Below are 24,642 nucleotides of genomic sequence, written 5' to 3' on the forward strand. Positions count from 1 at the left end.
ATGTTGTTGGCTATTATGAATCACAGTGCTGACAGATGCACAACTTTGCTTTTTTTTACTCTTTATTTTTGGAATCATATACATTACACAATGTTCTCTCAGAATTAATGAACTGAGACAAAAGCAATAAATGACAACACAAGCCATAAATAATTGTAAAGTGCCTCGAGACAACAAACGTTCTCTCGAGGCACAAAAGTCACATGAGTGGTTTTCTTTCTAACTACATTGTGACTAACGCCTACTAAAACTGCCCACATATAGTTTGCTGTCTTAGTGACTCCCACATATCTTAGCCAGATGCTGAGTTTGCACGACAGCTAAGAATGTTGAGGGGGTTTTTTTCCCCATTTCTGATAAATTATGTTGGATTTTCTGTTGGTTTTTGATGAGACTTGCCAGCAACACCCACCTCTTGGATGTTTGACAGATTTTCCTCTGGGAAGCTAAACGCCTACTGGAGACCACGGTTGAACACACTTTCTCCGTACCCATTTCTTATCCACAAATAGACTGAATTGTAGTTCATTGCAACTATAAGTATTAATACATTGCTTTAAAATAGCACAAATATTATACATCTTTCTCTTTGTGATTCTTTTAGCTACTGTTGCCCATTTGAGGTGGCCTGAGAGGCTGCGAGGTGAATTGTGCCGCTCTTAAGCTCTATAATACAGACTTATACTTGTATGTAAACAACAGACTGCAACAAAAGAGCAGAGGGAGATTTTGCAGCTAAACCCAAACCAGATATAAAAATACTTACAGCATCATCACACTATCTGTCCTAACTTAAAGCTACTGATACACCAATAAATATTGGTGTATTTATTGGTGTATCAGTAGTGTATCAACCAATCAATATTTGGTTGATACACCAACCAAATATTGATTGGTGTATCAATATTTATTGATACACCAATAAATATTGGTGTATCAGTAGCTTTAAGTGACTTATAACAACCCAATGAAATGATTTAATCTCCTTCATCTTTATGCAGACACTCGGTCTGCACTGATGAGGATTTACTCCCCTCACCATGCTGAATGCTTAATATCACAGACATGACAGAGGTTAGCCTTGTTTTATAATTAATTCAATAAATAACTCATAAAAATTGAGAAGAATCATAAACGGTGTATAGAGTATTGAAGTTTTATCCGAAGATGGTCAGGCAATTTTAATGATAAAAAAAGAAGAATGTGGCATCAAAATTAAACTTAACTTCCTAGATCTCTAGCACAAAATCAGCTATGCACCCCCATCCAATTACACACACAATGCAAGTAACACACTAATTATCTGTACACATACTTCAGTTATCTAACAGGGCTTGATCTTTCACAAATTATTTCGCTCCAGTTTAGACTACTGTCAAGCAAGTTTTCAGAAACACCAGCATGTGGCAAGATAAGCATTACTTCAGTCTCCTAACATAATAAATTTGCTAATGGCCTAGCTAAAATTAGAAAGCACATAGAGCACTTATTTATCAAATCCATTTCACAGTTTCTGCAGATAGGCGACGCACAGCAGCGTAATATTTCTCTCCAAGCCAGATTCTTGCCACCAGTTATGTAAAATAAAAGTCTGATGAAAAGCGTTGGAAGAGCTGGACTGTCACTGGAAGAAAAGAAAAAAAAACCTGTTAAACCTGAATTCAGTCAACAGTCTAAGGTGTTAAAATCAATGCAGGTGTGTGAATGTTACTGCTAGGTTATTGCTAAAATGATTCAGCACTTTATGACTAAAATAAACTGTGAAACAGTAAATTTAATGTTGAGAAACTGAAATCGGATAATGCAGAACTTTGCCATTTGGACCAGATCTAACAAAAGGCGATACAGGCCGTTCTCCCAAAAGACTCCGCTGTAGTGAAACAAGAGATGAAAAGTGAGCAATGTCAATTTTTTAAGTATAAAGTCTTTCCAATAAACAGCTTCTGTAACAAAAAAAGGAAGTACCTTTGTATTTGTAATGTTTTTCTTAGGTTACATGAGCTTATTTGTAGCAAAGGTATCTCAAAAATCTTTAATATAACCGAGCCAGGTAAGGTCAAAAGAGGAGTTTGTGAGAATCAAAGATAGAAAACGAAGCCAAAAGCAGAATAAAATCTGAAAGAAAGAACTATTAAGATTTTTTGTACACCGAGCTTTATTTATTACCAGAACTATGTTTTGTACTTTAGTTACCACAATAATCACATCTCTGGTGTACTAATATGAGTTAATTAAACATTTATTTAATCCTCTGAGGACATAAGGATCAAAAATTTTAAAACTCATCTGAACTTGCAGTGTTGATGTAATAGTTTGTCTCGCTGCAATGACAATAAGTTTTATGCTTAGGATTTCAGTGTCTTCCAAACATTCATGATATAAAAAGAAACTACAACCTCTTCTTATTGTAGTGGTCTACAGCCTAACTCATCCAGGCTTCACAAGGTTCTAACGCTGTGATTATTTATTAAACAAAAATGAAGCCAAAATAGAATTTGTGACAATTAATTCAAACCTGAGATTCAAGCCAAACAGCCGAAGCTTTAGAATTGAAAGGAGGTCAAATAACATAATGAAAATCACTACAGAGATTTTTTTTTAAATGCTTTGTAATTATGTTCTATTGTTATAGATTTTACCTGAACAGCTCTACTGGATATTAGGTTCTCGATAATTAATATAGTAATTATCAGCTAAAATACTTAATGTGCACACACCTGGACGCAGTTTGTAAACTTACTTTGTTTGAAGACTAGTAATGATTTGAAGTTCCTACTTCTAACGGGTTACATCTGGATGTGTTATGATGTCGAAGCTTTGGCTAGACATGGAAAAGTAAAAAGGCTGAAGATTACCTGTCTGAGCTCTGCCTGTCAAAACTGAGCCACTTCGGATCTGAATGGCTCACTGCAAGCCATATTTTTAGACCAAGTTGGCCCATTCAAAGTGACAGGTTGGTGTTATTTCTCAGTTTGAGTGGGTAGTCACTGCAGGTATCCAAATAAATGTGCTTAAGCACAGTAAAAAGTGTTATACAGCCACTTCTGGTGCAGAAGTTTTAGAAGAGACACCACGAAGTTTGGACAAAACAAAGAATAAAAGTGTTTTCCACTTGTGTGGGATTTTTGTCCTGACCTCCAGTCTTGAATAACTCAGACTAAAGTGGCTATTCTCCATATTAACCTCAGCAATCTTTACCATTTGAAACCACCAAATAGGTCAAATGTGCTGAAAGTTAAAATCACATCATGGGCAGAGTTGTCCAAACAATCAGCATGGCTGACAGGAGGAAAACCGCCTGGCAACCACTTAGTGGCTCTTTGACAGGCCAGCAGCAACACTCCAGGGGGTTTTAGTATGAGCTGCGATTTACAAAACACAGACTGAAATCGTGGATGCCAAACGCGCTGTAGCCGTTTAGAGGAAGAAATGTGAAGGGATTGCGTCTACCCTCAAAGGGTAACAAACACGGATGTAAAAACATCTTAAGTGTCCAGTTCAGTGATAACCGTCTTCCAACAAAACACAGAGGTGCAATAGTATGATGAGGTAAAACATAAAACTGTCACACATAGTTTCAAGGGATCATGAACTCTTTGAAATACCAGGAGATTTTCATGAAAACTGAAGGATTTTAGCAGCAAATAGAAAGTAGATCACTTAAATACTTTCGCAGAATAAGGATGCCAAACAAAAGTGGTTCACTATGAAATAATAAACATTTTTTTAAAGGTTAGGCTGAGTTTGCAGTCCGGTAGAAACTTGCAAGATCAGATGAGCATAATAAAGGACACAATATTCAAAAAGAAAAATTTTTAAATCAAAAGAGATTGTGAAAGTAGGATTGGTCAATGATCCTAACTCTGTGCTCAACCCAAGTAGAAAACTAGATGCTACTCTAGTGCCAAAAGAGAACATGATATTGACAGCATGGAGCGTGCTGTACATCAAAACGGTGATTTTTAAAGAAAGTAATTTGGACCGATATGTTTACTTTATATAAATAATAAAAAAGGTCCACCTCTGGCTGTAGTCAGAGCCACTCCTGTGCTATGTTTAGAAACATCACTGTAACGAGGTAAATGCACACTGCACAGAAGAGGTAGAGCAGCTGGATTTTAAAAAAGTGGTGGGTGGAGGGGTTCAGGGAGAAGCGGCACTGTGGGCAGGAGAGATCCACAGAAAAAAAAAAAAAAAAAAAAACTGCAATCAGTCTGAATCCCGACAAGCTTTTCGAGAAAACCGGCTAAGCTCACAAACACACACAAAAAAAGTTTGGACTTCCAGCGTTTTGTGACCGGCAGCAGCTACAGTGAAAATCTTAAATAAATAAATAAATAAATAAGCAGAACTTGTTTTCCATCATGTGTGTTTTTTCAGCATTCCTGCATTCCTCCTGCCCGTTTCTGTGCTCGTGTGTGAGCTCTAGCCAAAGGGGAGTGTGGCCTCGTTACCATAGGAACATGTTTGCTAGCGTGTGCACTGCTCTCCATCAAACTACCTTCATTTCTGCTAATGTATTTAGAAGCGTCATTACTGTGCTTGTGAATGGATGGAGCCAAATGAAATAACCAGAGTTAAGCAGGCGTGACTCTGCAGATGCACCAAGGGGATGACCAGATACTGGAGCCAATGGCAGCTTTGGAGGAGAAACCTCAAAACTAAAAGCAGTAACAGATCGACAGAGTTATACTGTTACACGGAGATGAGCGTTAAAAAGTGGATAAAGAAATAGAGAACACATAAAATAATAAACCAATCAATTGTGCAACACATCAAAACGCCTCTCTTTAACCCATGAATATGTAATGCATTTAGTAAATAGATTTTGTTTATTAGAATTTCTTGCCGATGTGTTTTAAATAAATATTTTGTTCCATCATTTAATTTTTGTCTGAAAAATGAAAGGTCAAGGCGAGTTTTACACCGGTCTCCTCATGTCTTCCGCTCTTCATTTTTTTTAATATTATTTAATAAATTAAATTAATTAACCAGGACATTAACACTCCATAATGTTAATTTTTTTTAACGCATATTTTTCACTTATCTAGCAACGTGGAAGTGAACCAACAAATATAATCACAAATATGTTAATTTCACCTCGGCCATCATTATAGTGCAATAACATATCGAATGTTTTATTAAGTAGTAATAATAGCTATGCTAACATTAACTTGCAAATCACGGTGTGAAACATGGGGAGCAGAGAGGAACAGAAAGGATGAAGTGAACACCCAGAAACAGATTTTTTTTTTTTTTTTTTTGCTCCGATGTGCAAAATAAAGTCTTATTGTAAGTAATTCAATATGTTTTTAATGCTGTTCATTCTTTTTGACTGCAAGCATTGTGTTGTTTGTTGTTGCCCCCTCCCCTAGGTGGCGCCACCGGTATTAAGATTCTTAAACTCTGGTGTGAGTTAGAAGCTCCCGACATCCATCCTGCTGTATTACATCACTGACATGCAGCTCAAACAAGGTAAATTCCCAGAGCAGCTGGAAGCAAACAAACAGTCTCTAGTTTGTTTCTGCCTTTCATTTTTTTAAACTGTTATTTTAATGTTTTGATATTAAAAAAAACAACAGGTTTATGCGCTGAGTTGACTGTCCTGGAGCCAATTGAAGAAGACGTTTTAATCCACGGATGGGAGAAGGAAGACTTGGAGTCTATCAAAGAGAGTGTAAAAAGGGAATGGCACTATCTAACCCAGAGGATGGCAACATAAAACAGAAGGAGTCTGTCAATGTGGGGCTCAGAGGAAACGTGACGCTCCAGTGGAGGATACAGGGAAAAGGGTAAAAAAAAAAAAACTTCAGTGCACAAGGGGATTTTTTTCTGGAAAAAAGGATTGAAAAGTCATGACATGAAAAGCAGAAGTCAGACGGGCATTAAAAACCTTTCACCACTGAAAACAGAGCAAACAACAGCCTTGCGAATACATATAAAAAACACAGATAACACAGAAAACCTCAGCGGACCACAAGGCATGGACTGGAGGACGAGGCTGGGCAACGACACAAAGCTGACAGGAGCAGAGAAGCAGACGGGTTTGTGTCTGGACTGACTCACTTGGCGTCAAAACTCCCGGTCCACCACAGCAAACCTCCGCTTGACCAACCAAGCCAAACTGACCCTGATGCGGCAGCCACGTCTTTGAAGAAGTGTCCATGCAGCTATACGGCACAGACACAAGTAGAGTTTGCACTTTCAGTTTTAATGAACCAACAACCTCAACAGTCACATACAGTAGATGTTAGGCAAAAAATAAATAAATAACACATGACATGTGAAAATATATTTTTTTAAAAATGCACCTTTGAACCTTGGCAGATTTGATTATGCCATCACAAACTTAATGGAACGTTATCAATAAACAACGTGGTGTGTAGTAGTGAGGTGGGAGGAAAATGCAAAATGTTCTCATACTTTTTTACATTCAAAGTCTTTTATGAATCTGAAATGTGCATTTGTTTTCACTACCCTTTACTCCGATACCCCTAAATAATAATAAAAATATAATAGGACAATGCATATAAAGCACTAGTAAACAAACAGTTTTATGGAAACCGAGGAACGCAGCAGACAAGTCAAGGTTAAACTTTTAAATAAACCAATTTTTGAGAGAAAATAATGATAAATTCTCATGTGGTAGAAGTTGCTCCAGTTACATAATTACCATAATTAAACTCTTTGGCCTCCATGGAAACTAAAACCACACATCACTGATCACATTATCCACATTATGAAACATGGTGGTGGTGGTGGCAGCATCATGCTGTGGGCATCTGTATCTTTAGGAGGGACAGAAATAATAAGAAAAAAAAACAGAATAGCTCAGAGTTGACAGGAAGCTGTAAAAGATTTGAGTCTGGAGCAGATAGCCAAAGCTACAATGAACTGGTCAGGGTCAAAGGTCACCAACTGCTAGATCTTCACAAAAATGCATTTCTTTGTGGATCCTGGGCAATGAATAGATTTTGATGGAACAGCTTCAGTTTAATCTGTAAAGTGATTTAATCTTGGAAGTTACTTTTAAGCCGAGCAACAGTTTCCAGATTTACAGCAGCTCAGTTATGGCTGTTTGGTTCGACTGTGTGCGCATAGACAATGTTTGCAAAAAGCATTCAGACAAAAAAACGTTTAATGTCAAAGTGAAAACTGGTTTCTTCAAAATAATGACAAACATAATTGAATAAACATTCATCTCCTTCAAAGGGACTGACCAATTTCAACTGAGGTTCAGCCAATTGAATAGAGAATAAAGAATAAAGATCATCTGAGTGTAGTGAGTGTGTGTCAAGTGATGTTAGTTGTAGTTGTCAATTAGTATTCCTGGCTACCATTACAACAGTGGAGCATGGTAGTGGCAGCATCATGATGCAGAGATGTGTGTCAGCAGCAGGCCCTGGAAGGCTTAGAACGGTAGAAAATAAAACAAATGAAGCAAAACACAGGAAAATCCTGGAGGATAATTTGCTTCAGAACTGCGGCTTCAGAGAACATTTATTTTCCAGCAAGACAGTGAGCCAAAGCGTCCAGTTGAAGCTACACTGGTTTGAAGACAACAAGGTGGAGGTACTAGAGTGGCCCAGTCAAAGCTCAGACCTCAATTTGATAGAGAGTGTGTGGCTAAGCCTGTCCAGGGCAGTTACAGCCAATCCCGACAAAACCTGACAGAGCTTGGAAAGATTTACAAAAAAAAATGAGGAGAATTACGAGCAGAAGTGCAAACCTGACTGAGACTTATCCACACAGAGACGCTGTAACTGCAGCCAAAGGAAGATATACTAAATATGGAGGTGAATATTTATGCAATTACTTATTTTATGTTAAATATTTATTATTATTATTTTTGTAGAAATCAGTTTTCCCTTTTTTTTTGTCAAAACCAAATTTTGTTGATTGATATGTAGCAATAAAAGGGGAAAATATTCAAGGGAGTGAATACTTTGTAATGCACACAAAGGGAGAGAAAACCCAGCAAGCAGCGAGGGACAATAATACTAGTTCGACAAAATTATGCCATAATCGAATTTATAAAGGTTAGCTCTGAAATAAGAAAGGTTGTCATGGAAAACTGGACTTTTAATCCAAAAGACTCTTGCGGAGTTCAAAGCCGTTCTACTAATATGTTCGGAGACGGGAACGATTATTAAAAAGCCAAAATGAACAGCTACCATCAACAAAAACAATAAAATCAGGTATATGTGTGGAATAAAACAACAAACCGTTTTTATATCAGCAACAGCATAATGGGTTTCCCATGTGCTTTTGTTTTTTTTGTAATTCGAACACATATTTCTGATTGGAAATCATCAGAGGGTGTCAAGACTCATCGTCGATGGTTGCAGGATACCGGTCCCCATTTCAACACACCAAGCTGATTACCTCTTCAGCATCCAATCAAGTTCAACACAGTCCTGCTAATGACTCCATTATTAGATTCAAGTGTGTTAAAGCAGAGAAACATCTTCACTGGAACCTGAAGACTGGAGACACGAACGGCTTCTCCGGGGATCTCCGACTTCAGTCACATTCCTGCAACGTTTTGATGCATTCCTGCTCAAAAACACACCTGAATCAAGTGTCTAATTTACAGACCAGATAATCATTCGTTCATTTTATTCAGATGTTGGAACAGGGATGCATATAAAAGAAAAATAGTAGCTTTGAGTGGCTGGAGTTGGAGAAGCAAAACGTATGCAAGCTGTGAGAGTAAATCAAGGTTCTGAACATTTCTTTAGATTAAAGATTAATTACACTTCACTTCTTTTTAAGTTTTTAGAATAGTTTTGACTATTTGTAATTGGGCAATCAAACAGGGAATTTTAGAGTGCTTATTTTACTCAAATACATCTAAACAAAGAAATTAGAAAAACTAAAAAGTGGGCAGCAGTAAATATTGCATTAAGAGACCAACAGAAAATCTGTGACAACCTGAAAATTGATGTCTGAACTTTAGCTATTTTACAAAACAAAACTTATTAAAATCCTCAGTGCATTTTTTTTCATTTTCCTTCCGCTTCATTGTTAAGCACTGCTTTGTGTTCTCTCACATATAATTTTCTAAATGCATCAGTTTGTGATTGCAAAATAACAAAATATGAAAATGTTAATTTTTGCAATTTGCAATTTTTTTTCTAGTGAGCAGAAAGTTCCTCTCAGAAAAGCCACTGTTTATCTGAGCGAGTTGAATGAAATGACGTATCATCAGTCCTGATTGCACTCTGAAACATCATGTTTTTCAGGGAGGTTTTTCTACATGCAGCCTTTTATAGTTGCCCTTTCCAAACTAAATGTCACCAAGCTGCTCAACCACAAGCTGCTACCATGATTAATTGATAAGCATTCCTACAGACACATCAGCGTTTTGAGATTCCCTCCTAGTCATGTTAGCAGGTGCGGGAAAACACTCTGCTTTGAATTTTCACTTCAATCTGATATATTTGCTTTAAAAACAGTTCATTAAAATGCAATATTCTTCTCTTTGTCCACTGAGAAATCCAAAACCATGATCAATTTATTAGATGTCGAATATTCCTTGTGTCTAGAGTGTTTTTGAGAAATGCAGAAGACTTTGGATCTCTAAGCAGCACCGAGTGAAATCATTTTATTTGACCAGAAGTGTCTGGGTGAGAACATTTCACCGGTGAAATTCTCACAGATATCAGTGTAAAGTAGTTCAGGTTTTCTAACATCAAATTGGGATTTGGATCAATATCTTGTTAGTTGAGAAAGTGTGATTATTAATCCATAAATTCTAATAATTCTCCACCGAGTTCAGCATTTTGTGCACAAAAATAAGGCTTACTAGTCATTAACGTTTTATTACTTATTTTTATGTTATTCAAAGTTGTATTGAATCAGTTACTAGCATGCTGCATTCGGAACAAACCTACACAGTAGCAAAGTTCTTTAAAATTGGCCGACAACTATTAAAAAATCATATAAAACCGCAGAAAGGTGCAGGTCATGTCAGCGCTGGACCATTTCGAAAAAAGATTTCTGTCTTGGGAGATTTGTTTCTGCATTCTTCTGTCTTTTTAGAAGGACATGGACAGAAAGTTCTCCAGACCCAAAATAAAATGGACCATTTGGACTGTTATCATCAACAGGTCCAAGTGCCAAGCTTTGTGGGAATGCATCAGGGCCCTAAGAGAAGCAATTCTGTCACTCTTTGCTGAAAGACCAAATGAATTCTCTTTAAGACGGCTCTGTTACCAGGAATATCCACACATATTTCATTATAGATGACATGTTGGCATATTTTTTATATATTACAACAGCACAGCTTCAAAAAGACGACGGGAGAACTAGATGTGTGATGCTGTCCTAAGTTGTTCCTTCCACAGAACGCACTTTTTGTTAGGAAAACATTCAAAATCACCTTATTTTATTGCACATATTGAGACCATGAAAGGGGAAAAAGAGAGAGAGAAAAAAAAAATCTCACAGGACATTTATACCAGCAGATCTTTGGGAAAAATATTTGGGAGAAATTTCACCTTGACGTTTCACCATCAACTTTGTCAAGACTTTGCGAACCTATTATTTAAAATCTGAAGTACATTAGCAAAAAATTTAAGTTCCTGTGAAGTACTTTAGGAGAATGGGCACAAATAAATGAAATAATCCGTTTTTTTATTGCTTAGGCTATTAAAATTCAATTATTATATATTTTTTTACACATTTACATCAAAAAATGAGAACCTGTCAGACTGTAGTGGCCATGTGGGCAGTCAGAGGATCGGATTGTGCTTAAGTGGAAAACCTTTTTGATTTTGCTCGTGCTTTGTCACTCTTTTTAAAGTCTGAATATTCATTTTGATCATAGCGTACTGCATCTTTAAACGTCTACTTACTTTGATGATGCGATGCAAACATCTGCATTGCAACTGAGAAGTTTTTATTTAAACTCAGTGAACACTCTTTTGTTTGTTTTCGCAGCTCCGATGTAGTTTCTGCACTTGACAATGAGAGGTGAACATTCTCCAAGGAAATGGCGGAAAAGCAGGAGTAGAGACATAATTCTGACTGAAATCTACATTGTAATGTTTACGAACACACCAGAGTTGACATCTCACACATTTATCTGTGCTCAACTAGATCTTACAATATGGTCTTGCATTTAGCTGGAACAACCTCTCATCACACCCCGATGCTGTCCTGAACATTCAATGTATGAATTTGGAAATGTTTCAGAAGTGTTGTGCTCAAAGAGGCTTGTCTGAAAGTAACACTTTTTAAAATGATCCATGATTAGTCACCACTTGACATGACTAACATGGTAAACGCGACATAATGACTAAATGTTGAAACCCTTGCATGTGAATTAGCTTTAGCTAAGCCTTTTTTATCTATAAGAGATTGTTTACATTTTTGCTTCTTCTTGTCCAAGGAATGTAATTGAGGAAGCAATAGATTATATTCCTTGTTGGTGGGAAAGTGAAAAATGGCCACACATTCTCAACAACCTCATAAATACTCCTTCTCTACTGAAGATGTAGCCGACTTCTCACAATCAAACAGAGAGAAATGCGAGCAGCATGACGCTGCCAAACTGAGTCAGGCCAAAGCCTAATTAACCAGGCATAAATGTTTTATCTGTAAGGAAAGCTTTGATAATTTCATCTATTTTTCTGGGTGAAGTTCCTAAATTCCCAAGTTTTATTTTGTGTTTACTCAGATTAGTTCACAAAAGTGACTCAAAATGGGAAATGGTTCCAACATCCAGCAGCGGACAAAGAGCCACCATCATTAGGTCAGTTCAAACAGCTGCAGTGAGATTTATTTCTCCATCACTCAGGCCGAGAATCAAGACGTCAGAATCACAGGTCAAGATGTTGCATCTGGACAATAAGACTCAGGTCAAAGTAAGGTTTCTTCTGCTAAAGTGTTTTTCTGGTTTCAGTGTCAAAGGTGAGGCGGAAACCTTAAATTCTTGACTCTCCACCTCACATTGACATTTTTCCATGAAAGCCTTTTCTCCTGAGAGGCCTGTAAATGTTTCATAACAGTAAAACCATTTTTTTTTTTTTTGCTTACAAATAAATTCCCTTCATCAAAAACCCCTACCCTTTTATTTCATCGTTTTGCTACTTTTTTTTTATTCAATCAAAAAACATGGCGACAAAAGTAATCTTGTGTTTTTCTGTTGGGTCAAATTTTTTTTTTTTGAATGCTGATGGGAGGTGGAATAAAGTTGGATGCAAGAGGAAACAATTTGAGCAAACTCGAGGACGGAAATGAGTTCAAATAGGTTTCTACACTTTTAGAGGAAATTTAAGCAGACTGACAGATCCTTTCTGTTCTTGGCAGAGCGATAAAGCTCCGTCCATGCGTTACACTGACAATGGCTGAAGAAGGGGAGAATTATGACGGAAACGCAGTGCTGGAGGAAAGTCGACGCTTTGCCGGCTGTCAGACTCTCAGATGACAACTGCGACAGAGAAGCAAGCAGTCCAGATTCTCAACAGTTTGCGACGAATTGGGAGAAATTAATTGATGTCGGTGATTCACGTGTTTTTATTGCAGCTCAACCAACAAAATCACCGAGGCATGCTGGTAGCTGCTTCATGAGGGAGAGGAAGAGGAAGCAAAGGGGGACGAGTAAGAGCAATCAGGAGTTATCTTGTTCCATTAAAAGTGAAACTACTGATGTTTCATTAGTACTTTTTCCTTCTGGGGATTTTTTATTTTTTTTTGGTAAAGATGGGAAAGCCCACTGTGTGCAACACAATGGGCCATGAAGATTGTGGCCATTCAGAAAACCCAAACATTCGCTGCATCTGACGCCAGCTGAGGTGGAAGTACTCTGTCACAGCAGAGATTGAATAATTCACTGAATAGGTATCTGCAGTAATATTCATCCAGCGATGCAAGAAGCTTTTCTGGTTGAACATTTTCACAATCGATGGTTAATTTTTCTCACCTATGTATTGCCAGGATGTATTATGACAACAAGCTTCCTGCTGGACAACTGAAACAATCCTGAAAACAACATTTTGTTGTTTTGTGTGAGTCAGCTTTTCCACTAATTATAAAGCTGGCGGAGGCCCCCTGTGGAGCCTGCAGGTGTCAGTGGAGCCCCCCGAGAAAGCTAATTAGTCAACTTTAAGCATCAAGAAATAAGAACGCCCTGAGCATTACATCAGATATGTAAACAGCTATCACTATGCACAGAATACAACAGCACTTTAACACCGTGGAAGTGGAGTGCACACAACCTTTCAAATGATGAACCGGTTGTTCGCAGTGCATGGGCACAAGTTTATTTCCTGGGTTAACTAGCTGCCAGCAAACTGTACTTGTCTCTCAAATATCCTGAACTGTTCTGTTTCACCCTCTCTGCGTCATTGCTTCAGTCGGGTAAGGTCCGATTGATGACAGAACAATAACAAACCAGGGTCGACATTAGCTTGTTGCCTTTCCGCTTCGGCTGAGTGACGCCTGTTCTGACTTTATCAACTTTTTTCAGACGCTTCCTACTGTGAGGACTGGTTGCACATCACATAGCAGGTACGGCTTTTCAAAGTGAGCTCAAAGTTAGCTGGTTTTCCATCAGCTAACCACTGGAAAAAAACTTTTTCTTGTCAACTGAAAGCAGATGGAGGACAAAATATGTAGCATTTTTAAAAGAAACATATTGCTGAGAAAAAATCAGCTATATTTAATTTTAAGAAATAATTCTAGTGTTTGTCCTTGTACAAGTAACAACTTAATGGTTCTTGATTTCAAGGTCTTTTCATCCGTGATATCATCCACGTTCAACAAAACAACGGTGTCGAATTAACAATTATGATGCTCCCAGCAATTTAGATTTTTTTTCCATTTGTTCTTTGTTTGTAACAGTAAAATTGTCAAGCAGATAATTTGCTAAACTGCTTAAATTGAGACAATTTCTCTGGGTCACCCTCCAGATATTTGGGAGATGAAGATGCAGCTATCATCATATCATCCCATTTCAACTAAAACAGCTGAAATTCCCAAATGTCTAATCTGTTTTTGCTCTAGAAGATAACCATTGCATCGTGATGCATGACGCCAAAGCACAGACAGCCACTCAGGTGTGGCATTGAACATTTTCATAAAAGTAAAAAAGGTTAAAATAATGTAAACTTGAACTGAAATGCGGAGATCGCAGTACATGCAAACATAACAGAGAATTTGCCAGGTAGACAAGTAGATAATTACCCCTAAAAAAACACATATCTAAGAAATACAAACATGCAAACGAACGTAGCATATTAAATTAATAAACAAAGGCTAAGGAAAACTTACATGACAAAATCCTTCTAAATAATAATGAACACAGAGGAACGAACAACATAAACCAACCCAAAATGGATGTGATGACCTCAGTAAATAACCAGAATAATAATCACAAAAAGGAAACAAAACAGCAGCACTAATAGATTATGATAGGAACAGTCTAAAATAAATAAGCAGACCACAAAAGAGAATAAATCTGAGGAAAACTACAAACATGGCAAAACTGTGGATCATAAATCAGGCACAAAGAAAATGATCAGAGCCAAAAGCTGAACACCCAAAGAAGGTGGCGTTTTGTTTTCATGAAGCGAAGCATGTCCAGAAGTTGTGACCCGAAGTCAGTCAGAGCTTCATGACTTACAAAAATAAGTTGCACTAAAATAACCCACACTGACATGCTAACACTGCTGTTAGCATGATAATGCTAGCGTAAGCGGTCACGGTGAAATTATGTTAAAATACATTTTACAATTGAACAGCGCAGGGCCATTTACTCTTCTAACTCCCTGCGCCAGCTAGCTGTGCTGCAGCATGAACACTAATATGTATGTAAACAGAAATAAATCTATTTGTGTCAACCATGAAATATACATTTTTTTATTTCTCCATAGCATATAGCTAACAAAATGATGTTATTGTTCTGGTGATAGTGTAAAAACCACAAGTTAGTAGTACTTTACTTGAAATTTTCCTAATGGGCATTAGAGCAGCAACAGATCCTCCTGCAACTTTAATACAAAAACATGAGAGCTTATACCAGTCAGCTGTTTTGAGCTGATGTTGCATGTGATATTATAGGGTTTTATGCGTTTAATCAACAACAGAAGGCTTCTAAAATAAAAAGCTACAGCCTGAAGACTTTTAAACAACAGAAAATAATATTTTTGTAAGTTGAACGGCTGGGAAAGCAAAGGTCATGCAGAAGGGAAAAAAAGCAGCTGCTGGACATTTCTATACGGCTCTCGGCGGTTTCTTTTCTGCATATAACCTGTAGTCTAAGACCATCTACCTACGCTGTCCACATACAGGCTGGAAAGGTTTAACACCTTCCTTAGAGCTGCTGAATTCAACACTCCCTAAACACTTCACAGTGAGACCAAGCATTACTGCTTGCCACTTTTTTTTTCCTTTCCTTAATACACCCACGTTTGTTGGCACTTACCCAAAAATACAGGACTTTCTGGAGAAGAAATCAGAACATCTGGGGGTGCAGACTGGATCCAGGTGGGTCTCCAGGGCACTTAGTGCAAGAGGAGCGTTGTGAGGCTTAATTCCTTCTCGGTGCGCTGAAGGAATCAGATTGTGAAGGCATTACAGAGACGGCGATCCAGGTATGATCTCTGAAAGCTTGAAGTATTTCAGTCATCAGGACAATTCGTTGGGTTTTCACTGCAGCCTCACCTGTGCTGCAGAGTGTCCAGAGGTGTTTTTGAAGGCTCCTGAGGGAGGAGGGCGGGGGGGGGGGGAAGAAATGAAACTGAGGCTGTGACTGGGATCCCTTCACCTCCAGATCAGTCCATCACTGAAGCCACAGCTTGCCAGTCAGCGGCGGTTCAGCTGCTCTCCTCTGCTTCTCCTTCCTCTCCTCCTCCTCCTCCTCTGCTCTCTGTCCCCCAACGAAATGCAACGCAATCCCAACGCAGCTCGCTCGGTAATGGAGACAATCACCCTTTTTTGTCATCTTAATTGTTTGATCTGGGCGCATGAGACTCCAAACTGCCCCTCTGTATCTGGAAATAATCTCGTCACACACAACAGCAGCAGCAGCAGCAGCAGCAGCAGACTGGTTCACCGTTCCTCACACACCGTAGCGCTAAAAAAAAAAAAAAAAAAAACGGCAGGAAACTGTGACAGCTGCTCATGCCAGTTATATTAAAATGAATGTTACCAATCAGATGATGACGGTGACGATGATGATTGCAGGGTATGCCAATAACTCTGAGCTGGAAACAGCCCTGCTGCTGCTGCTGCTACCGCTCACCGCGCGCTCCAAGCCCTCAAAACGCGTCCAAATATACGGAGAATATTCACAGAAAAAAAACGCGCACCGAAAAATTCAAAGAAAATCGCATTCACGCACGTATTATTAGGTTTTTTTTTTTGGTTTGTTTGTTTTTTGTTTTGTTTTTCTAAATCGTGATCCTGTCTTCTACCTCCGGATGATGGTTTAATCTTGGCAAGCGTCTGCAGTTGGCACACACCGACGTCCCCATAATCCAAAAAAAGCTGCAATAAGGAAGAGGGTTGAATCTTGATATTAATTGACGCCGAACTGGCCTTTTTGAGCGCTGCAGTCACACCTATTTTAGATTTATCGGCGGAGCTTGGAGGGAGGGAGGGGGGGAAACTGCTCGGTGCGCGGAGAAGTCTCTTCCCCCGGAGGGTGGAGATAGTGAGCAGGAACCATGCAACGCCTCCAAAAGGAACCGAGTCCGCCCGACTCAGAACCAGCTGTAGAGAGATTTTTAATTACTGTCAAAGCGCAACAAACGTTTATGGTAGAAAAGGAATAACTGAAGTTGACTAAATGAGCCGTCGATAGAGAGACAGGTGCATTAGAAAATCAGTGAAAAGTTCATCCAAATGTTTTTGTTCATTTTGTGTGATTGTGACATAAAGTTAATAAAAACCTGGCAATACGTTTTCTTAAAAACATTGCATTAAAACAACTAAATAAAGTATTTTTAATACAGAAATGCTATGGCCAGTGAATGGAAGATTAATCTTTTGACTGTAGGTCAACAGATAGTCACTGAAAGCCTCCACAAGGAGGAGAGGTCACAGAAGGAAGGACACGTGGAAAGTTGAGTGGAAGGAGAAAGTTTGGAAAGGAAAAAAATTCTCAACCACTTTATGTATTTATTATTATTATTATTATTATTGTATAGGTGGTGGTATTGCAAGTTGTATTAGCTATTTTATTATGCTTTTTTAATTAAATATTTTCATTATATAATTTTAATTAAAATTATTGTTGCCACCATCGTTATTATTATCATTGTTAATGCTGGTGGTGGAAGTAGCAGGAATAATAGAGGGTTTTACTTATGAGTTAGTTTTTAATTTAATACTTAACTGATGATGATGATGATGATGATGATGATGATGATGATGATGATGAGCTACAGTTATGTTTTCAATGAGTTTGATGCACACCCACAAATAATTATATAAAATATTATTCTAAAATATTCTAACAGAAGTAAATTTTAAATTCTGTGTAAAAAAATTTATATATTTGTTTCATTTTTTTTATTACTCAAATAAATTTTATATGTATATATATATATCCACCTATCCACCCCCTCATTAATATCAAGCACCAGAATTGATCTGGTTTTTAATAAACTGGTGTTATACAGTGTAGTTCTGTGAAACCTGAACCTTGCTCAAATTTTCTCGTAAGCTCCCCTTAGTCCAACAAGTCGATGCCATCGGCAGCCTAAAAGTTTACTTGCGACAAAATGGGAAATAACTGGACTAAAACAACCCATTGTGAGTCAGTAGGCACTTCTGATTTCTGATAACAAGATCCCCAAGGAGCTGGGAAGCTCCAGGCTCACAGTGTTAAAAAAAAAAAAAGATTTGTCGTGAGTTCATCTCATGTTTGTTATTTAGGAAAATGGACTCAGCAGCAGGACTATAGTATTTAGCGACAGTGTTCACGTTCAGATTCATTTAAAGTGCAGTAATGTGCTGTTTATGTGCAGTAAACTCCACTGAGGTTACAGGGACAGAAAGGCTGGTCAGAGAGAGGAGGGATGGAGCTAAATCTTTCTCCAAAACAGTTCAGTCTAGGGGACTGAGCGGAGTAAAAAACCTCCAGGAACTCCTAAAGTGTTGGGGCTATAATGGAAGTTAACCATCGATGCCAGAGCTATGAATAAATGGTGTCAGACCAAAGAATATGCATGTCTAAGAATGACGCAGTCAAAGTCCAGATCAAATCAGAACACATAGCAGCATTTAAATTTGATTCTCTCTATGCAATGTGACCGATCTTGAGGTATTTGCAGGGATAATGGTCAAAAATTCACTGTAATGTTATTGAAAAGCGGATCTACAAGCCAAACTATACTTTTCAAAGTTAGCCTTCCACTTTACAATTATGCCGCACTGTCTGTCTGTTAGTGCCCAAAATATGCAATGAAGTTGGTGGTTCATACCAAAATATTCAGACAAAATCTGAATATTTCGTTATGTGCTGTGTTTTATCAATTCAGTTCCTTAATATGAGGGTAGAGAAACTGGTTCCAGTCTCTGCAGAGCCAGTGTGCAGATCCAGCACCAGTCACTTCTTCATAAATCAGACAAAGCTGGCTAGAAATACTGGGGGGGATTATCCTTAAGTCTGTTGCAGCTGGGAGCCCAGAATGTCCAGTATCTGAGTGAAATGAAAATGACCAGAGGATAAAGCACTAGATTTCGAAGTTTGTGCTCAGTGTGTGCAACAATATTCTCATATTTAGCACTTCTATTTAGAAAACCAGCAATCAAAACCAAAACCAGTTCCTGGATCTACAATTCTTTACTTAAAGAAACGTGACATGAAATGTTCCTTTAACCTGAGGGAGAGAAAATGATGTGACGCTGTACCAGTCTAAGTTAAATGAAGTGGGACTTTCCTGTTTTATTTGCGCATTAAGTGCAGTAAAGACACAACACAAAAAGGCCATTTAGACACAGCAAATGCAAGGCTTCTTTTAAATAAACACCACTGAGGACATGTTTTCACATCTTTGCTATAAAGGATGAGTTTGGACTGAAAAGTGTAAATATGTCCCTTAAGTACTCACTTTTTGCAGTTCAAAGAATCCCAGCAGCCCAAACACAGACGGCTAATGAATATCTGTGGGTGACTCATTTTGAAAAGTCTAATGGGTTTCTGTTCTCATCACTGAAAGAACAAAGCTGTCCATTTAGGTCCAGATGTGAGGAGGCAACAGCAATTGTTCTGCTGTCGATTCTGACATCTGCTATGTAAACACGTTACATAAATACCTGCCAGTAATTGTCACATCTTCAGGATGTCAGAGATCATTTTGTGGGTATATGTAAAGATGGTGTTATATAAACTCCTGGAAACCAATTAGCGACCCCATTAGGGCGTTTTTTTTTTTTTTTTTTTTTTAAACCACATTTATAACACAAACAAAATGTGACCGATAATTACGGATGTGAGACAATAATGACACTCCTTGTTGGTAAATGGTTGGGAAGGTTTGAATCAACGATTAGAAGTTGAATCTAGAAAAAAAAAAAATAGAAAAAAAATAAAATAAATAAATCTGTGAATTGCAAAGATGATATTAATAGAAAACCCATGTGAAAAGTCGGTGTATTTTAACTCTACTGTCTTGTTTGCTTACCTTTTATATGGCTATTCATATACACCACAAAGCAGAGATTATTTATAAAAGTTTATAAAAATATTAAACCACAAAATATACAAATTATCTCTGCTATATTTCACCTATTTTTTCTTTTGTTTTAATCATGTGAAAATAAAAATAGTAAATTAGGCGAGATCAAACTCGCCATGCATTCATCCTTTATTGCAGTAGCATAATGTCTCGTCAGAAAATGGAGAAATATTATGGTATTTTATACAAATTTAAATATGTAGGGAAAAAGGTCATGCTTGTCATGAAGTGCGGGTGGTGAGAGTGGTGAGGCAGATGCAGCGGACCCAGGTATGATGAATTATGATGTTTAATATGAAAATAACTTAGTCCAAAACAACGAGCAGCAGGCACATGGAAACACTGACGACACAGAAGCTAACATTGACGAGGACCCGACGAGGAACAAGGAACACAGGTGGAGTTAAATACACGGGAGGGTAATCACAGAACGAGACACACCTGGGAACAATCAAGGGGAGGACAGGACAACGAAGAGACTCAAGGACACAAAAAACTCTAAATGAACACAGAAAACACAGATCCTGACAATGCTAAGAAATTGCTTTGAAAAAATAACAAATAAATTTCCTTTTCATAGAGATCATCTGTTTATTTTTTCTTAAATAAATAAAAATACAGACTGCCATTAACCTGTTGAATAAAAAAGAAAAAAATATATTTTTGAAAATATTTATTGTAAGATTCATCAATTTCTACATCTTTTTACATTAAAGTATGCTTGTATTATTATTTTTGTTTTGAAAGCCTTAAAAAACAACACTCTTATTTTAGAATACTTTTTTTTTCTTTTTTTTTTAAAAGTCTAACCTTTAATTTGAATTTGTTTGGTATTTATTTGGGGGACAAGGGTGATAACATGTTTTACAATTTCTATTTTAACAAAATTTGGATAATTGGAAGCAAAGGACTGTTTAATATAAACTTAGTGTTTGATTTGATGAGAGTGCTCATTTAGTTTAATTACAAAACTGTAGGTTCACATTTCTATTGGGTATATCTGCGAGGCAAAGGCTTGATTCCCTTATGATGGAAAAGACAGGAAAGCCTGGCTTTCAATTTTAAAAAAGTGTGTTTGTTGTAAGATATCAGGAAATAATTAGAAAACTGCTTTTTACTTAAATATCCCTGTGTCTACCATCAAACTAAAAATATAAACCTGGCGAGTTTGGTTGAGGTCTTATGTTTATTTTAGAATATGCTCCAAAACTCACCCCAGTGTGTCTTCACTCTGAGGTTATTCTGGAGTAAAACATGGATTTGTTTTAAGGCTTTTTTTTAAATACACATCTTTACTAAGGCTGCCAATAAATGTAGAGATCTCTTTGAATGTAAGAAACTTTGAAAAACAGATCAAATATTGAAATTGACTGGGTATTTTCACATAATTTAAAAGGCAAGGAAGTGTTCTGCAAAAAAAAATGGAGACATGCACATAGGAACAGATTTTTTTTTAAAACGCCATTTTATTATTATTATTATTATTATTATTATTATTATTATTATTATTGCATCGAACCCTGAAAATGTAAATCTCTGTTTGGACACTCGACTGCTTGATTCAGTTCTCCAAACTGCACCATAAAGGAGCAAACTTGAAATGAAACATCCTTACTCTTTTCACTCACAGTTCTCACTCAGTCACCATCAATGTGCACACACCGAAAATCTCCATGGAAACTGATAGAAGAATAGCCTTTGTGTAAAATGGAAAGGATTGACGAATCACAACCTACAGGACAACTTGGGTAGTCAACAAGGAACAAACGAGTAAAATAAATCTGGGGGGGGGGAAATAATAATAATTTAAGATGTTTTTATGGAGATTTAAGGGAAAATATGACAACATTTCCACACAATTAACTCTTACATTACGGTTGTGATGTTGTATTAGCTTTTCAAGTGAAACTGCTGGTTTTAATCTCGCTTATGTCCATTTTTCCCAGCGTAGTCTCACGTTTATTACGGCTGCAACGGATTGATCATCGCCATCAGCGACCTCTGAGTAAATACGAAGGACTGAAAGTTGCACGGATGTTGCAGATAGCAGAACGGAGAGGGTGGGCAACAGAGGAAAGGGGGGAGAGGACACAGAGAAGGAGTACAGCACGGAGTACACCACCTACACTCCTCTCCATGGCAACTACCACACTAGAAAGAGCCATAATGCAGCTCGCTCTCTTCCTTTTCTGCAAACTGTTCATTTAGTGCCATATGCAGGGTGCAGTATGTGGGAGACAAAGCATTCGCCGTCCTGTTTGTAGGAGAGGATTAGAGGAATGTGAGAAGCATCTATAACACAAAAAAACACCACCAACTGAATGTCTAAATGCATGTATGCACATGTATGCGTTCGTCGCTCCGGCAGAGACGTTGGCACAGCTTGACGCTGAATTCGTCGTCAGGCACTTGAAGGGACGGCTTGTTATTTTTGAATTAAGACGTTTGGTCTTTTTTTTTATCCCTCAGCAAAGCAAGTGACAAAGTGTGTGGGAGGCAGCTGCTTTCAAATAACCGGTGTTGAGGTTGCTGGAGTTTAAAAGGCATAATAAAATCTTCCATTTCTCCCCAACCCCCCTTCAGTGCAGTCTATGTTTGTTGGAACAAGTGCAATGTGACACCACAATAACACCGTTTGGTGTAATAGTTCCTCCAGTGTCTGCTATGCGTCAGCATTCAGCTAATATAGCCTGGTGTGATGCATTACTGTGAAGAATGAACAATAGTGACACAAAGCATCTAGTGTACTTGCAACGTGTGCAAAAATATATTTATAAATTTAGTCAAAATAAATCATCTAACTTTTATTGGAGTCACATCCTGATCTGGATTGATTATTTTTTTTCCCCCCCCCGCTTAAAACTGAATGGATAGTTTTCTGTTTGTATCTGAGCAGAAAAGGTTTGTTTACTTTCGATAAAAATCACATAGAAATTCCACATTCTTCTTCTGCATGAGTCAAACTGCAGGAAATTGTGCGAAAAGCAGTAAAACTCACACCATGTTAAACACCTGCAAGCTGCGGCGCCAACTCCTCCTTGACTCAACATGAAAAAACGCAACAGAAAACCCATCCAAGGTGCAGCCAACACAAAGGGGCTTTTAATTTTTATTTCCTCTCTCTTAACGCCAGCTGCCTGCATCACAAACTATTATTGCCGAGAGGAAAAATAAAAGCAGGAGTTTTTGGCAGTTAACAGGCTCGAAGTATCTAGAGCAGGGGTGGGCAACTCCAGGCCTCGAGGGCCGGTCTCCTGCAACTTTTAGATGCATCTCTACTTCAACACACCTGAGTCAAATAATGAGGTCATTAGCAGGACTCTGGAGAACTTGACTGCACTTAGGAGGTGATTCAGCTATTGGATTCAAGTGTGTTGGACCAGGGAGACATATAAGAGTTGCAGAACACCGGCCCTCGAGGACCAGGATTGCCCACCCCTGATCTAGAGTGTTAAAATAACGAGAAGGAAAAACAACAGCAATAATCTTGGAGAAGTAGCTGCTGCTGCCCATCAGTCTAGGCTGGTTAATGCACCAACCGAAGTCCAACTTTCTGAAGAGAAAAAGAAAAACGTTTCCATTTTGAAAACATTTGAAGCAGTTACCAATCTCCTCCAGGACGGTTGAGGATATTAAGAGCAATAACACAGGGCAGAGAAAGAGCTCTACTCCAAAATACAGACCTCAGTGAAACACATGGCAATGCAACAAAAAAAAAAAAAAGAACAGCAGCCTTGTCTCTCTGAGAAGAATCTAGTAACAAAAACTGGCATTGTTTTCCTTTGTAAAGCTGAAACAAGATTCCTCGGAGTGATGAAAGTAAATCTAAAAACATTTAGCAATATGAAAAACACACCATGCAAACTGTAAAGCATACAGGTGGAGGATTTGTGATGAATCAAATGTGAAGTCTTCTGTCTGACAGAACGAGTCTGGCCAAAGTTAGGTTTTCAACAAGACACCCCGAACATAGCAGCAAATTTACACCAGGATGGCTGTAAATAAAAATATCTAATAAAAATATCAAATAAATAATGACATAATGATCAAACTGCCTGCCTGGTTAGCCAAAAAGCAAACCTCTTCATTTCCAGAGCTAGAGTCTTTCTACAAGTTTGTAATCTCTATAATCTTTATTTAATCATTGCGGAGGTCTCGCTCTTGCAAAGCTTGTAATGAGAGTGTAAAATCCACAGCAGATGTTTAACTTAATCCAAAATTAAGTCATCATAAAAACAGTTAAAAGTGGATTCTGATGATTTTGACAGCAGCATCAGTTCGGGACTAATGAACACTTCAAGAAAAGTTACCATTTCTCTCTGATACAAAAAGAAAGAAGAGTACAGAATACTCAAGACCAACTTTCTCTGAAGGCTAGAGCTGGTCTAGATGGTCAAAAAGCTGCTGGAGTGATTCTTGGTCAGGACATGAGAGGTCAAAGGTGAAACAGTTCTGAAATCATGCTGAGGGGAAACCTTCTTGCTCGGTCGCTGTACACTGAGAGCAAAAATAGAAAAGCTAATGTGAAGCCCCTGAGGGATCAGCACAGCTCTATTGTTCAGGACTGAAGCTCAGGCAATTATCTGCTATTAACCATAAAGCAAGCACATTTTGAAAATGTTTGCTCGCTGTCTGCTTCATTTAAATGCAGAGTTCTGCGGGGCAATACAGTGAGCGGTTAGACTTTAATGAAAAATGTTTTCCTATCACGCTGAAACGTTCAGAAAGAAGAAAGGTATAAACATCGCAAACAGTATTATCCTCATATCTTTAAAGGGGAGGTATTATGTAAAATCAACTTCTTTTGAGCTTTATAGCATGTTACAGATTTATCTCCTTATCAAAAACATTCCTGTCTTGATTTTGTTCATGCATGTTTAAGGAATCCGTGAATATCCTGCGGAAACCATTCCAATGTTCCTAAACGTCGGCTTTGCTTTCATTTCAGACT

General features: G+C 37.9%; 1 protein-coding gene across 5 annotated transcripts in view; it reads right to left on the reverse strand.

Moving 5' to 3' along the window:
* The window catches only part of LOC116731272 (ras/Rap GTPase-activating protein SynGAP-like), a 58,876-nt gene extending 42,244 nt beyond the window's left edge, over positions 1–16,632 (reverse strand). For 2 of the 5 annotated variants that reach the window (XM_032580959.1, XM_032580956.1), the window contains exons 1-2: positions 15,431–16,632; positions 6,067–6,170 (exon numbers count right to left, since the gene is read on the reverse strand). In XM_032580959.1, the coding sequence (XP_032436850.1) occupies positions 6,067–6,166 (100 nt within the window). In that variant the 5' untranslated portion in view covers positions 6,167–6,170; positions 15,431–16,632. The remainder of the gene's footprint in view (positions 1–6,066; positions 6,171–15,430) is intronic. The other 3 variants (XM_032580957.1, XM_032580958.1, XM_032580960.1) reach the window with 3 other exon arrangements.
* Between the last annotated feature and the right edge of the window lie 8,010 nt (positions 16,633–24,642).

Source organism: Xiphophorus hellerii, chromosome 13, assembly GCF_003331165.1.
Source record: "Xiphophorus hellerii strain 12219 chromosome 13, Xiphophorus_hellerii-4.1, whole genome shotgun sequence".
In the NCBI taxonomy this organism is placed as follows: domain Eukaryota; kingdom Metazoa; phylum Chordata; class Actinopteri; order Cyprinodontiformes; family Poeciliidae; genus Xiphophorus; species Xiphophorus hellerii.